This window comes from Hevea brasiliensis, chromosome 11 (assembly GCF_030052815.1).
Source record: "Hevea brasiliensis isolate MT/VB/25A 57/8 chromosome 11, ASM3005281v1, whole genome shotgun sequence".
NCBI lineage: Eukaryota > Viridiplantae > Streptophyta > Magnoliopsida > Malpighiales > Euphorbiaceae > Hevea > Hevea brasiliensis.
Window position 1 is genome coordinate 936361 of NC_079503.1, and position 15797 is coordinate 952157.

General features: G+C 35.4%; 2 protein-coding genes across 4 annotated transcripts; both read left to right on the top strand.

Annotated features, from left to right (window-relative positions):
- The first annotated feature begins 16 nt into the window (after positions 1 to 16).
- Positions 17 to 4896, top strand: LOC110671419 (monogalactosyldiacylglycerol synthase, chloroplastic). The gene is made up of 8 exons (XM_021833895.2): positions 17 to 948; positions 1289 to 1461; positions 1944 to 2105; positions 2186 to 2327; positions 2685 to 2909; positions 3482 to 3544; positions 3620 to 3694; positions 4432 to 4896. Exons 1-8 carry the CDS (start codon positions 400 to 402, stop codon positions 4666 to 4668), a joined length of 1626 nt encoding a protein of 541 aa, XP_021689587.2. The 5' UTR covers positions 17 to 399; the 3' UTR covers positions 4669 to 4896.
- A 1603-nt stretch (positions 4897 to 6499) lies between these two features.
- On the top strand, positions 6500 to 15550 carry LOC110671454 (uncharacterized vacuolar membrane protein YML018C). Of its 3 annotated transcripts, none has more exons than XM_021833930.2 (8): positions 6500 to 6850; positions 7101 to 7499; positions 8283 to 8497; positions 8674 to 8744; positions 8831 to 8932; positions 14451 to 14568; positions 14915 to 15050; positions 15226 to 15550. In XM_021833930.2, exons 1-8 carry the CDS (start codon positions 6770 to 6772, stop codon positions 15286 to 15288), a joined length of 1185 nt encoding a protein of 394 aa, XP_021689622.2. In that variant the 5' UTR covers positions 6500 to 6769; the 3' UTR covers positions 15289 to 15550. The 3 variants fall into 3 exon arrangements, with proteins under 3 accessions (XP_021689622.2, XP_021689634.2, XP_021689627.2); XM_021833942.2 differs by having other exon boundaries at positions 8388 to 8497; XM_021833935.2 differs by having other exon boundaries at positions 6509 to 6850; positions 7066 to 7499.
- The last annotated feature ends 247 nt before the right edge of the window (positions 15551 to 15797 follow it).

A 15797-nucleotide genomic window follows, 5' to 3' on the forward strand; every position in this document is an offset into this window, starting at 1 on the left:
TTATGGGAATTTTTCGAAAAATAAGAAAGAAAGCACAAAGCTTGTGACGGACCAAACTCAAACTTCATCCGACTCGCACTCGGGCTCAATTGTGGTCCTCTGCTTTGTCTCTTTCACCCTCAGATTTGATCGCTCGGTCCTTCCAAAGAGCATCATTTTATTTCAATTCCCAGAATGTACTCATCTTCTCTAAATCCTCTCTCTGTGGCCACAAAACCCCCCCACACGATTTCGTTTCTCTAAAACTCACAATCTCTAACACTTCACCATCATTTGTATTCTACTCTCTCTCTCTCTTTATCCATTTTGTACTATTTGTTTTTTTTTTCTTTAATATTATTACTGAACAGCTAAAATCCATTTGTTTTCGCCTGACAAACCACCAGAGTGGTTTGATTAATGATATCTAATTACCTTTTCTTTTATATCAGTCTCAACATGCATCAACCTTCTACTGTAAACCAGGAGTGTTGTACCGTCCTTGATCCTGCAAGCCAATTGGGTCGTTTTGCCTTTAACACAGCCTTTCAGAGCATAAATTCAAATGGTAACTCTTTGGTAAAGTCAAATTATTTGTTTTTTGATAGTTCAGTTGCGCAAACAAAGCGCAAAGTCGCTGCTTCACTGAGCTTGGGTAGTCGGGGCACGTTGAGTGTTAAAAGGATTTGGAGTGACTTTAATAGGGCTATTAGATTTCACTGTGAGAAAATCCCTATTGGGTTTGGTCCCGTTCGGTTTGGTTCTGGAGATTGTAATGGAGATAATAGCGATGGTTTGAGAGACGATGGATGCGGTGTTTTGGTCGAGGGGGGCTTGCCTTTGACCGGTGCAGAGGCCGAGAGCCCCAAAAAGGTTCTCATTTTGATGAGCGACACCGGGGGTGGCCATCGAGCCTCCGCAGAGGCTATTAAGGCAGCTTTTAATGAAGAATTTGGTGATGACTATCAGGTTAGTTTTGAATTTTGATGGGATATGCATTGGTTTGAATTGCTATTTCTTTGTTTGATTACTGTTGAAATATGGAAAGGAAAGAAAATAGGATTAGGAACCCGAGGGAATGGAAATTTGCTTTGAACTAGTATAATGCAACTTTATCTTAACTGGTTTTTTTCATCTTGCTTATGTGAATCAATATGCAAAACAAAATATTTTGAATTTTAGTATTTCCTATATTGTTTTTTCCTTTTGATTTTTCATGTAAGTTGCCTGCTGTTTATTGTATAACTGGGAAAAATTATTTACAGGGTGTTTATATATGTAATCTGTATATTAAGAGTGTGTGTTGCAGGTTTTTATTACCGATTTATGGTCAGAGCATACACCTTGGCCATTTAATCAATTGCCCAGGAGCTATAATTTTTTGGTGAAACATGGGCCATTATGGAAAATGACATATTACGGGTCTGCACCTCGTGTAATACACCAATCTAATTTTGCTGCGACTTCTACTTTTATAGCTCGGTGAGACTTTCTTGCGCCCTTTAGATAAATACCCATTGATTTGTTTTTCTGGTGTCAATGTAATTTATATATTTTTATTCTGAATTAGTTGCAATCCTCATTCTATATCCCATATCTCATAATATAGTAGAGTATAGACCTAATAATTGTGGTACCAACGTAATTATTGTTTTGATTTTTTACCTTCTTCTCCATGGGTTGACTATACCACCATAGGCTTCTATCTTTCCCACCTATGTTTGAAGTGCTCAAAAAGGAGTTAGAGCATAAATCAGCAAGTTGAAAATTTCAGCCATGAGGATTTCTGAATTACCTCAATATGCTTTGTGATATAAGTATCAATTAGAAATTCTAAAGAGAAAACTCTAGGAATCAGTTTCCATTGTTATACCTCATCCTAAATTGAATTGTTGAGGATGGGTTTTGTGGTACTATGCTATGCCTTCTCACTTAATCCTTAATTTCTCTATTAATTCTTGCAGTGAGGTTGCAAAAGGATTGATGAAATACCAGCCTGATGTTATTATCAGTGTACATCCACTTATGCAACATGTTCCTCTTCGCATATTGAGGGCAAAGGGTCTTTTGCAAAAGATAGCTTTCACTACAGTGGTCACAGATTTAAGTACTTGCCATCCTACATGGTTGGTTTTGTACATGTAATTATGTTTTAATGATATGTTATTCGCGGCATAGTTTTAATCTTTTATATCATGATGTTTAGGTTTCATAAGCTTGTCACAAGATGCTATTGCCCAACAATGGATGTAGCAAAGAGGGCATTGAAAGCTGGGCTTCAGCCTTCCCAAATTAAGGTTTATGGCCTTCCAGTGCGGCCTTCATTTGTTAAGCCTGTGCGACCAAAGGTTTGTGATCATTCTGGTTGATACTTTGAACTCTGATATGGTGATAGTCTTTGGTTGATGCCACACACTGTGATGCAACATCTAGTTTGTTGAAGACCATGGATGTGATCCCTGTGACTGCACATTCAGTGAATTGCTTTTTCATGCACTTTTAGCAGCAAAATCCCATAGTCCTAAATCAGTAGAATTTAGGAGCAAGATCTTCAATATGATAACCCTAACTAGTAGGGTTTCAACCAGTAAATTTCAACTTTTATATTCTTCCTAATTAATGCCAAACTTTGTCTTGATGTGATGTTGATATAGATGTGAGATGTGTATTTGCTTACCTTAGGCTACTGTATTCTAATATTGTAGCGTGAGTTAAGGAGAGAACTAGGAATGGATGAAGATCTTCCAGCCGTGTTATTAACGGGAGGAGGGGAGGGGATGGGTCCCATTGAAGCAACTGCAAGGGCACTTGCGGATTCTTTATATGATGAAACTCTCTGTGAGCCAATAGGTCAGGTCCTGGTGATATGCGGCCGCAACAAAAAGTTGGCCAACAGATTGCTTTCAATTGATTGGAAGATTCCGGTCCAGGTATTGATCTATCCTCTTATAAGTTCAACCAGAATCTTCTATCACAAATTGCCTGTTGTACTTCATATCCTGCATTTCGTTTTTTTGCTAGCAGTGATTGAATGTCTCATCTTATTTCTCGTGCTTTCTGTCCCTTTCATAATTGGCAAGTGTCTCGTCTAGGACATCTGATTGTGAACAAATCATCTAGACTTTGACAAATTTTATTTCCAGTAACTTCCACATTTTCAATTTTCGACTCATTTCCAGCTTGTGTCCAGCCCCCACCCCTTCATCTCATTCTTTTTTGGATAAATTTCCAAAGAATTTCCAGAATCATGCAGTCATTATTGGTAGGAATTCATTATTGGTTCACTTTTGAGTTCCCACATTCATTTGATGGTATAATAATTGGTGATACTATCAAGTCCATCATCTTAATGCAGTAGGCAGGTGGTGAGGATGACAATAGTCTGGGAATAGGATTAACTCTTTTTTATATGTATTCATTTTAGATTAAGCATATAATACATATATGCAATTGTAATCAATCACGCAGACTGATAAAGTACTGAAGAAGTTCCATAATGTAGGTGAAGGGGTTTGTCACTAAAATGGAGGAATGCATGGGTTCTTGTGACTGCATTATAACAAAGGTAAGTTCTTTCATGACAGTATATTGATATTTTTGATCCATTATCTTCCATCAACTGATGATTTCTCTTCTTCAGGCTGGCCCAGGGACAATTGCAGAAGCAATGATACGAGGTCTTCCTATAATTTTGAATGATTACATTGCTGGGCAAGTAAGTTGGTTAACCTTATTTTGGAATTCATCAAATCATGTTTCAATCATCGTAAATTTTTGCAACTGAAGAGTAGAAATTAGGCTCTTTTTTTAAAAAAAAAAAAAAATTATCATAAGCATTTTGGAAGATAAACCTAGAAATTAGGCTTGCTAATGAGCAGCTTTCTGATCTAATTTCGTTTGCTCAAGTTTTAATGCTATAGGAAAGATTGAAGGTTGTGTGGCTAATGTGAGACCATTATTATATGCTCACTAAACACTAATCAGTCCCCCTCAGCATATTTTGCTGCTACTTTCCTTGATAACCTTGGGAGAACCACACTCCAGAAGCTAATTATGAGGTAGGAGAGCCTAAAGTTCATATAAACACCACGTCAATGACACGTAAATTTGATGTGGAATCCAAGTTACATACCTTGAAATGAGGCTCATAATGCTATTCCTAATTCTTGCATAAAAAAAAAAAAAAAAAACTTAAATCAACATAATTTGGTTTCAATTACACCCCATAAAAAAGACCTGTGGTAAGTCAATCATTCACACATGGTAGGAATACAGAATACCCTTCACTGTGTTCTTACTGTTATGTATGCAAGGAATATGCATAGGGTCATCTCCAACTACATGAATAGATGGCAATAGAATGATTTTCCTGCATATGTTTTCATTGAAATCAGCATTTCATTCTTCACTACCTCCCCAATCTCGAACCATCATGAATCTATGATATTGCAGGAAGTAGGGAACGTGCCTTATGTGGTGGAAAATGGATGTGGGAAATTTTCAAAGTCACCGAAAGAAATTGCAAACATTGTTGGTCAATGGTTTGGTCCAAAAGCAGATGAGCTTAAGGCCATGGCACAAAATGCGCTGAAGCTTGCAAGACCTGAAGCTGTCTTCAAGATCGTTCGTGATCTTGACGAGCTGGTTAGACAGAGAAATTTAGTACCCCACTATTCCTGTGCTACTTAGCTTCCTCTTCTTCTCCTTCTTTTTATTTTTTAGGCAATCATTTTTTATAGGAGCAACGTATAGTGGGCTAATTAGATCATGGGTATGATTATTTGTGGAAAAAATTGTTTTCATTCGGACAGGAAGAGAATGTTGCTCATGATTCAATCTTATCTATCATTCTTGCCTTTTTGTCCTCTTTATAGTCATGCCACAATGGGCAAAATAAAATTTGTTAAACTCTGGAAACTCTTTTTTTTTTTTTTTTTTTTTTAATTTCTTTTTATAAATAAACACTTGAATAAAGGATGGAAAATATAAAAAAAAGTTCCTTTTATTTTTCTTTCTTACTTTTTATTAAGATTTATCCAGAGTGTTAATGACAAAATTTCTTTTTTTTAATCTTATTTTATTAATTTTAATCTATCTTATTAATAATGACAACAATTTCATGGGTAAATTATTTTTTATTTTTATGTTATGTTATAATTAATATTTAAATTTTTATATTTTAAAAAATGGATAAAGTAGTCATAAGTTATAGTTTTATTATGCATTTTCATTCCTCTATTATTTTTATCAATTCCATTGATAATCAGGGGACTAAGGAGGTGTGATTATTGAGGATTAATATATAAGGAAAAAATATTTATAATGAGAAAATTTAAAAAAGAATTTTTCACTTTTTATTAATAAAAAAATTAAGAAAAATAAATAAACTTAAAAATGTATAACAAAATTAAAATTTAAAATCGTTTTCATCTATATTCTAAATAAGGGATGCAAATACTAATTACTACACAATAAAGACACAAGAAAATAATTTATCTAATAATAAAAGTGAAAAAAAACTAAAGTGTATAATAAAATTAAAATTTAGAAATGCTTTTATTTATTTTTCAAATACAAAAATTCAAATGCTAATTATAATACAACACAAGCATAAAAAAGTAATTTAGACAGTGTTTGATTTAGTTTATAAATTAATCAAACCTATTTATAAATAGAAAGCTATAAGCTAATTAATATTTAATTTAGATTATAATAAGTAAAATATATTTTATTTATTATTTATCTATTTATTCTTTACTTATAATTTATATGTTTATTTTAAAATTATTATTTAATAAAGAAAAGTTTTATATTATTCTAATAATTTTTTAAAATATCAATACTATTATCATTTTAACATCCACAATATTTAAAGATATATACTTTTTAATCATTTTAATAAATTGAATTTATTTTAAACACCTTTTAATTAAATAGTTAAATTATTTAATTTTACTTAATAATTAGCTACTTATTTTTAAATTATTTAAAAAAATATTTTTATTAAATTAACTTATAAATTAAAAAATATATTTTAAGTTAAAGATATATATTTTTTAATTGTTCTGATAAATTAGATTTTTTTAAATACTTTTTAATTAAATAATTAAATTATTTAAAATTTATTTTAAATAATTTTACTTAATAATTATTTACTTATTTTTAAATTATTTTTTGAAAAAAATTATTTTTTTAAATTAATTTATAAACTAAAAATATATTTTAAATGAAAAGTTAAGAGGTAAATAATGAAATAAAATACTTTTTAATAGCGAATGAAAATAAATGAATTATATATTATTATATTAATTAATAAGTTAAAATATTTTTTATTTATTAATAAGTATTATTTACTATATTAAATTATTAAAAAAAAAAAAAAAGAATCGCAGGATACGTATAGTTAGTTGCGATGGTTACATGTCAACATCGGATTGATTTCATAACCAGACCTCAACGGCTGCCACGTCATCCGAGAGGTGGATGAAAGTCTTGTCAAAACACCACCATTTGTCACGGCCGTTTAACCCACTGCTGACACCAGAACACTTACCTGAGAAACTCATAACTTAATCGCAAGATTGTTGTTGCCTTTCGTTTCGGCGAACAAGAATAGTTTACTTGTCAATTTCGCCTCACAACCACGCGTGGATCTCATATTCTCTCTAGTTCTCACAGCTTCTCGAAAGATGAAGATTTTATAGCAAATTCAAGATTAGCCAGTTCACTTTTGGCTTTAATTTTTCATTCTACTGAGATTTTGGTTGTTTTCTTGGCATTTTTAGGCAAAATGGCTTGGAAATATAAAGCTGGGTTAGGATTGATTGGCACGGTTGTGTTCATATGGGTTGCTTCTGCAGAGGTCACTCAGGTAGTTGGCTTTAATCTCGTATTCTCTTTTCGATCTTTGATTCTTCATATTCTGTTTGTTTGCCAAGAAAGGCAAGGAAGGCATTTCTAAAATCATTATGTATTCTCTTTGGTGGAAACCAAAGGATGAAATGACAATTTAAAAATCATTATGTATTCTCTTTGATGGAAACCAAAGAATGAAATGACAATTTAATCTTGAATTTGCTTCTGCAGTCTTTTTAGGTTCTCATGCGTCTTATTTCCTACAGAACATCTTTGAAAAGTATAAACAGCCGTTCGCACTCACGTATCTTGGGGTGTCTCTTATGGTGGTCTATCTACCCATAGCGTTTATAAAAGACTGGTTCTGTAGTTTATTTCACACTTACTTGCTCAAGGACATCTACGGTGGCAGCTCTATTACTAGCTCTTCTACTGGACTTGATATCCCCCTTACAACCAATGATATGTACCAAGGCCCAGAAACTGAAGCCAGTTGCTGCCTAGTAACTGACAAAGATCCTCTCAGTCAAAGGGAGGAGGGGTGGCCTGTGATCGTGAAGAAGGGCGACGAAGAACCTCCCTTACTTGAACGGCATTGCAAAGCTAGTTCATGGGAAGTTGCCAAGTGCAGTTTATGTCTTGCTCCAATCTGGTTTGTGGCAGAGGTAATTTATTCATTCATCTTCTATTCATTAGGAGACATTGGTCTTGCAAAGCAGCTTGATGGGGAGTGGGGCAATCTATTGTATATTGCCCATAGCTACCATAAAAGGTCAAAAGAAAAGAAAAGAAAAGACATTCCCATTTAAGGGCTAAGCAATTACTCTTCCCAACTAAGTGTAATTATTCTTTTCTTATTGTTTATGGTTTTGAAGATAGGTACTTTACTGTTATAATTGATTGTGAATAGGAGTCTGACAAATTCAAATAAACTCTGTGGCCCAGAAAATCATGGTCTTTCCACTGCTAAGTCACTATTGCAACAGATGAGAGAAGTTGTAATTCTGTTAACTGAGAAACAGCATTCGCCAATGATTTCACAATATATGACAATCTAATTCCCTTTCTGGTTTCTTAAGTTTTCTGGTGATTTAAATTTAATATCAGCTCCATCATGAATGCTGACCAGTGATGTGAAATGGCTGCTGATTTGCCAAAGCTGACACTAATAGATAATCTAGTTATCTAGACCTAATAATTCAGGATTTGACCAACTGTATGAGAAGCAGATGCCCCATGTTCAATTGTTTGCAGCGAGTCAGTTGTACATATTTATATTCTACTGCTGCATGTGTCGTTGGTAATTGGCAACCTGATCTGAGTTTGATGTCTCACATGTAGTGTGGACCTTCTATTACTTCGGTTTCATAGTTTTCTATGAGATGGCAGTCATAAAGGTCCCTTTTTAAACATTTTGTATAATTATTTTAGTTACTTTGATAATGCAGTATCTATCCAATTCAGCTTTAGCAAATACAAGTGTTGCAAATACAACTGTCTTGACTTCTACTTCGGCACTCTTTACTCTTTTCTTTGGAGCTCTTCTTGGCCAGGACTCCATAAATGCTGCCAAGTTGGTTGCTGTGTTTATCAGCATGGCTGGTGTAGCCATGACCACAGTTGGAAAAACTTCAGCAGCAGACGAAATGTTAAGCGTCTCTGAGTAAGTTACTCCGTCACATATGCAGCAGCAGCTATGTCCTATTTAAGTCTTCATACCTTCCATCTTTTTCCCTTCCCACTACTCTTTATACAAGTCTTGCCTTTCCTTCATTCTTGCCCTCTTTTATCATTTTCCCTGTCCATTTTTTAACACTATCTTCTATTTATGTTTCCAAGGGCAAGAAGGCATTCAATCATGGGGGACATATTTGGCCTTTTCTCAGCAATATCATCTGGTTTATTTGCAGGTTAGATAGGTGATATGTGAGTTCATGACAAACATGATCAATTTAACTTTCTGATATATCTTGCTTAACTGGCCCATTAAATGCAGTACTGCTCAAGAGATGTGCTGGATCAGAAGGCGAGAAGGTTGATATGCAAAAATTCTTTGGCTACATTGGTCTTTTCACCCTTCTTGGTCTTTGGTGGCTTTGTAAGTAGTTCAATAATCATTATAATTATTGTCACTTGGTTGTTGCAAAGTTATTATGCCCGTCAATTGCATATGAAAAAACATGCATGAGAACTATAATTAAAGAGTAAATTTTATGAGGTTTCAACCTATAGCCCATCAATTGAAGAGTAATTTTGATGCTTATCATGACCTAGTAAGCTATGTGCCTAGATAAAGAGGAATTTTTAAATTTCTGTATATTTTATCATGAAATGTTGGAAAGAATTCACTGATTAAGGTTTCTTAAAATTGTAATTTGGCACTGTAATCTCTACTCCTCAGGCTTCACGAACTCAAAAAGTATCTGATAATTATTTTTTAACGTTAATACACTCAATTTAAGTTAGATTTTACTTAGCTAGGTACCTTAATTCTTGTCTTATGGTTGATTAGGGGTGTAGAAAGAGATGATTCTCTTTATTTCAATTAATCTGTACATGGGTATATATATACAATTGATTCCTATAATTGTGTTCTACTAATTAGGAAGAAATCCTAAATAAGAAATCCTAAATAGGAATACAGAATACAGAATATACAAAGAAATAATATAGTGATTGACTTTCCATAACATAGTGATTGACTTTCCATAACACTCCCCCTCAAGTTGGAGCATAGATGTTAATCATGCCCAACTTGTTACAAATGTAGTTAATCCTAGCTCCATTCAGAGCTTTTGTGAAAATATCTCCTAACTGCTCTCCAGTTTTGATGTGTCCTGTTGAGATGATCTGTTGTTGAATCTTTTCACGAATAAAGTGACAATCAATCTCAATATGTTTGGTCCGCTCATGAAATACCGGATTAGAAGTAATATGAAGAGCAGCTTGATTATCACACCACAATTTCACAGGCAGGGAGGTCTTAAAACCTGTCTCATCTAGTAATTGAAGTATCTATATTACCTTACATACTGATTGTGCCATGGCTCTGTATTCGGATTTAGCACTAGATCGAGAAACTACACTCTGCTTCTTGCTTCTCCAAGACACCAAAATTTCCTCCAATAAAAACGCAATATCCAGTAGTTGACCTCCTGTCAACCTTAGATCCAGCCCAGTCGGCATCTGAAAAATATTCAACATTCAAATGCCCATGATTACCATATAGCAAACCTCTTCCTGGAGCGCCCTTTAGATAACACAAGATTTGTTCCAAGGCTTCCTAATGAGCAACAGTTGGGGAAGACATAAACTGACTTACCACACTAACGGCATAAGCAATGTCAGGACGTGTGACTGTAAGGTAGTTTAATCTACCAATCTCCTGTATCTCTCTGGATCTTCAAACAACTCACTATCCCCTGCTAACAGTTGTAAAGTTGGAGTCATTGGTGAACTACAAGGCTTAGCACCTAATTTTTCTGTCTCTGTCAATAGATCGAGGACATTTTTTCTTTGAGACAAGAAAATACCCTTCTTACTTCTCATAACTTCAATACCCAAGAAATACTTTAACAATCCCAAGTCTTTGGTCTGAAACTGAGTTTGGAGGAAGGTTTTAAGAGATGAAATACCTGCAGAGTCACTCCCAGTGATGACAATGTCATCCACATAGACTACCAAGAGAATTAGACCAGCCTCAGATTGCCTATAAAATACTGAGTGATCACACTTACTCTTTTGCATACCAAATTCCTGTACTGCTTCACTGAATCTCCCAAACCATGCCCTAGGACTTTGTTTCAAGCCATAAAGAGACTTCCGAAGCCTACAAACTTTACCCAACTCCCCCTGAGCAACAAACCCAGGTGGTTGCTCCATATACACCTCCTCCTGAAGATCACCATGAAGGAAAGCATTCTTGATATCCAATTGATGCAGGGGCCAATCATATGTAGCTGCTAAAGAGAAAAACAAGCGAATAGAAGTAAGTTTAGCTACAGGAGAAAAAGTATCAGAGTAATCAACTCTATATGTCTGAGCATATCCTTTTGCTACAAGGCGTGCTTTTAACCTAGCCACAGAACCATCAGGATTTACCTTTACTGTAAATACCCATTTGCAACCAATAGCTTTCTTACCAGTGGGCAAAGGCAATAGTTCCCATGTACCATTAGCATCTAAAGCCTCCATTTCCTCTTTCATAGCATCACACCAGCCAGGATGAGACAGTGCCTCATCAACAGTATTAGGGATAGGAACAGAGTTTAAAGAAGTAACAAAACACCGAGAACAAGAAGACAATTGATTATAAGAAACAAAAGAAGAGATAGGGTAAGTACATAAACGTTTACCTTTACGAAGAGCAATGGGTAAGTCTTGATCAGAATCATGATCAGTATGAGGTACAGGATCTCCCAACGAAGTAACTGGTGGAGGATCTGAGTCAGGAATCTCCAATCTCCTGGAATAAACATGAACAACGAGAGGTCTAGTAGGTCTAGAGACAGAAGGAACAGGCTGTGGGAGAGGACTAGACATTGGTTGGATAGTATATATTAAGAGATCATCCTCCTCCCTCTGACTCTTATACACAGATGATAGAGGAAAAAATGGAGTGGACTCAAAAAATGTGACATATACAGAAACAAGATAACGATTAAGAGTAGGAGAGAAATAACGGTACCCTTTTTGGAGCCGAGAGTACCCAAGGAAGACACATTTGAGAGATTTTGGATCCAATTTAGTAACCTGTGGACGAACATCACGCACAAAACAGGTACAACAAAAAATACGGGGTTCAATAGGGAACAAAGATTTTATAGGAAACAAAGTAGTATAAGGAATATCCCCATTAAGGACAGAAGACGGCATACGATTGATCAAAAAACATGCCGTAGAAACTGCATCTGCCCAAAAGTGTTTAGGTACTTTCATCTGAAAAAGAAGAGCACGAGTTACTTCAAGAAGATGCCGATTTTTTCTTTCGGTCACGCCATTTTGGAATGGGGTATACACACAGTAAGACTGATGAAGAATGCCATTTTGTGTCATATAAGGCTGAAATTGTGCTGAAAAGTATTCTTTGGCATTGTCACTTCTTAATATGTGTACAGAAATATTAAATTGAGTTTTGATTTCATTACAAAAGGCACAAAAGATAGAAAACAACTCAGAACGATTCTTTATTAAATATAACCAGGTAACACGAGAGTAATCATCAACAAAAGTAACAAAATAATGAAATCCAGTTTTAGATGTAACAGAACAAGGACCCCAAACATCAGAATGGACTAACTCAAAAGGGGATGAAGCCCGTTTATTGACTCTAGACACAGAAGGCAGACGATGATGTTTTGCAAACTGACACGACTCACATTCTAGTACTGATAAAGACTGAAATTGAGGACACAGCTTCTTCATGGTAGACAAAGAAGGATGACCCAATCTACAATGAGCTTCAAGAGGTGTTAAGGTACTTGAGCAAACAAGCGACCGCGGTACATGATTTTTCAGAATGTAGAGACCACCTGACTCGCGTCCTCTACCAATAATCTGCTTCGTCGTAAAATCCTGAAACAAACACTGATCAGGAAAAAAGGAAACAGAACAATTTAAGTTACGAGTAAGTTTACTACAGATAGTAGATTAAAAGAGAATTTTGGTAGACACAAAACAGAAGACAAAGAAATTGACGAAGTCGGGTTCGCAGTTCCAGAACCCATGACACAAGAAGTAGAACCATCGGCTAAAGTAACAGTAGAGGAAGTGAGATTAGATTGAAAAGCAGATAGAAGACCAGAAATACTTGTCATGTGATCTGTCGCACCAGAATCAATAACCCATTTGGATGAAGATGACACAAGGCATGTAGTGGATTTACCTGACTCAGCAATCGCAGTGACAGGGGAACTGGTAGGCTTTAGAGATGCCTGATACTGGAAAAATTGTGCAAAATCCTCTGCAGATACCAAAATAGTTTTCTCAGAGGAAGATACTGTAGAATTCTCTGCTGCCATATTTGTCATCTGTGATCGCTGATTTTTCCTCTGAAGTCGCGGACAATTATATTTTGTATGGCCAGGCTCATGGCAATAATAACAAATGACTCCTCTTGAGTCCTGATTAGAACTAGCCTCTCCATTACGCTGATTATACATCTGTAATTCCTCCTCTACTTCCTCTTCTATTACCCTGTTGTCCATTTGGATTACGGCTAATAAGAGCACTACTGGCAGGCTGTGAAGATTGAGTACTCTCTGTACGAAGGACCCGTGTGAACGTTTCATGCAAAGAGAAAATCTCAGAACTGGAGAGAATCTGAGATTTAGCAGTCTCATACTCTGAAGGAAGGCCTGCAAGAAAACTCATAACAGACGATTGCTCCGTTGGGCTCTTTGAACTTTCACATCAGAACTAAAAGGCAACAATACATTAAGTTCCTCATATACCCGTTTAAAATCCATAAAATAAGCCGTGAGAGACTTATTCTCTTTCTCAGCACGGTAGAATGCCTTATAAACATCATAAATACGGGAGATATTCCCTTTACCAGAATACTGAAAGTCTAAGTAATCCATCAATTCCTTAACAAATTCACATTGATTAATTAAACTAATTACCTCACTGTGAATCGAGTTCCGAAGCTACAAAAACAACCGAGCATCCTCCCTTAGCCAAGTTTGTCGTGTATCATCAGTGGGTGGATCTTTAGTAAGGTGATCATCCTTATCAATGCTACGCAAATAGACCCTAACAGTCTTACTCCACTTCAGGTAATTCGAACCATTAAGTTTGTGTTCCGTGATCTTAGTCATCACCGGAATCACATCAGAAATAACATTCTTATTATCTGCCATTTGTTGAGACAAAGAAAACTAACCGAAACGCTAATCCAAAGTGCTTATAGCAGCAAAATAACCCAAAATCACAAATCAAGCAAATACCGAAATAGGATCTGAGAGCCAAACCTCAGAAGTCCTTTAATGGTATCTTTGGATCGCAACAACGACACGATGATGGAATGAGAAATTAAGCAGTAGGTCGGCCAAGGTCTTTCCTGAGCTGGGTAGTGAGAACAAATAGTCACCCTAGATTGATGACCTGCTCTGATACCATGTAGAAAGAGATGATTCTCTTTATTTCAATTAATCTGTACATGGGTATATATATACAATTGATTCCTATAATTATGTTCTACTAATTAGGAAGAAATCCTAAATAAGAAATCCTAAATAGGAATACAGAATACAGAATATACAGAGAAATAATACAGTGATTGACTTTCCATAACATAGTGATTGACTTTCCATAACAAGGGGCAACATGATTTTTCCATGTTAGAATTGAATCACTAGTGATGATATTAGTTTCTAATTGATATGCAGCATCAAAAACCTTCAAATTTTCCTAATCTTATCCCACTAACTGTTGTTATCTTCATCTTCTTTTTTTCTTTTCTTCTTTCCTGTAAGTTTTTTATTCTTTTCTTGTGCTTTTGTGGGGGCCTTGATGGTTGTAATCCTGTTCTAAATCCCAATTATTATTTTCATAGTTCATGTCGGTATTTCCCTCTCCTACAGTTGCACATTTCATAGCAATACTATTCCTTGCAGTGTTTCCACTGAATGCTGTGGGGATCGAACCAGCTTTCAGGTTTCCACATTCAACATTTGTTGGTGAAGTTTTGCTGTTAAATGGCTTTGTGGGGAGTGTTCTGTCAGATTACTTGTGGTATGGACTGCAGTTGCCAATTATTTCGTGGTTTGTTGGACATTGTGGTGACTTAACATATTTTGGTTTTCATATTGAAACTGTAACAAGAGAAACATAAATGTAGGGAACTTGTATTTCTTGATTGGTAAAATGACAACTAGAACTTGTATGTGTTACTCGGTAAGATGACAAAACTCAAAACTCTCTCCTCCTCTAAAATTGGAATTGGCAAATAATGGTACTGAAATTGAGTTTGTTCACTGTCCTGCAAGAGGATTGGTTTGATATCATTTGTTGTAGGAACTGCAGATTAAAGCTGTCCCAGCCACCAGATTCTTTTAGTAATATTGCTTAAGTGATGCAGGGCACTTTCTGTGATTTGGACGACTCCACTAGTTGCAACATTGGGCATTTCCTTGACAATACCGCTTGCAGTGGTGGCTGACATAGTTATACATGGCCGTCACTACTCTGCAACCTACATCTTAGGATGTATTCAGGTATATACCTGTAAGAGCATCATTACATGGACTTCAAACATGATATACCTCAAATCTTGGGTTGCATCACCTGAATGCCTTGGAAGTAATACTTAGGCACAATCTTTGGTGATTCTGTCAAGTAACGTTCGACTACTTTGAAGCAAACTTCATTAACCAGCTTTATTGGACACAGGTTTTTGCAGGTTTCATTATAGCCAACATTTCAGATAAATTTTCACTCAAGAGAGAGTTATAGAAACAGCAACAGCAGCAGCAACAGCCATGAACTGTTCTAAGAACATGATCCTGTAAATGGGGAGAGCATACACCAAAATCTTGAAGAATGCACTGTTAGCTCTCCTGTTTTAGAGTGTTCAGATAAATAATAGTTGGCTTTTTATGAGCTGCCTGCTACACTAGACTCTTGTATTCGCTTGGCTAATGCAGTTATGTAATGGAATTCCATCTGAATTACAATAAATTGCAAAACCGCCGCATAATGGTTCTTAAACTTTCAAGGTTTTCTCATGCCAGCTTAGTTAATTCTAATTTCTAAAGCCAAAATGAAATGGAATAAGATTAAATAAAAATTACTTCTGGCCATCCACCTCTTTGCCTCTTTGATTTGTATTATGTTAATAGGTGGTGGGGTGGGATTAAAAAAGAAAAAATATCTATTTATGTGTGACAAATTTAGTGGGTGAATTACTCTTAGGTTTTTAATATTATCATTAATATTATTTTTTTTAACTTAGGAGTTGAAGG

Coding starts and splice junctions, on each gene's coding strand:
- LOC110671419 (XM_021833895.2), top strand. CDS start 400: ATGATATCTAATTACCTTTTCTTTTATATCAGTCTCAACATGCATCAA. Junction 1,462..1,943: donor ACTTCTACTTTTATAGCTCG/GTGAGACTTTCT, acceptor TAATTCTTGCAG/TGAGGTTGCAAAAGGATTGA. Junction 2,328..2,684: donor TTAAGCCTGTGCGACCAAAG/GTTTGTGATCAT, acceptor CTAATATTGTAG/CGTGAGTTAAGGAGAGAACT.
- LOC110671454 (XM_021833930.2), top strand. CDS start 6,770: ATGGCTTGGAAATATAAAGCTGGGTTAGGATTGATTGGCACGGTTGTG. Junction 8,745..8,830: donor ATCATCTGGTTTATTTGCAG/GTTAGATAGGTG, acceptor CATTAAATGCAG/TACTGCTCAAGAGATGTGCT. Junction 8,933..14,450: donor TCTTGGTCTTTGGTGGCTTT/GTAAGTAGTTCA, acceptor TATTCCTTGCAG/TGTTTCCACTGAATGCTGTG.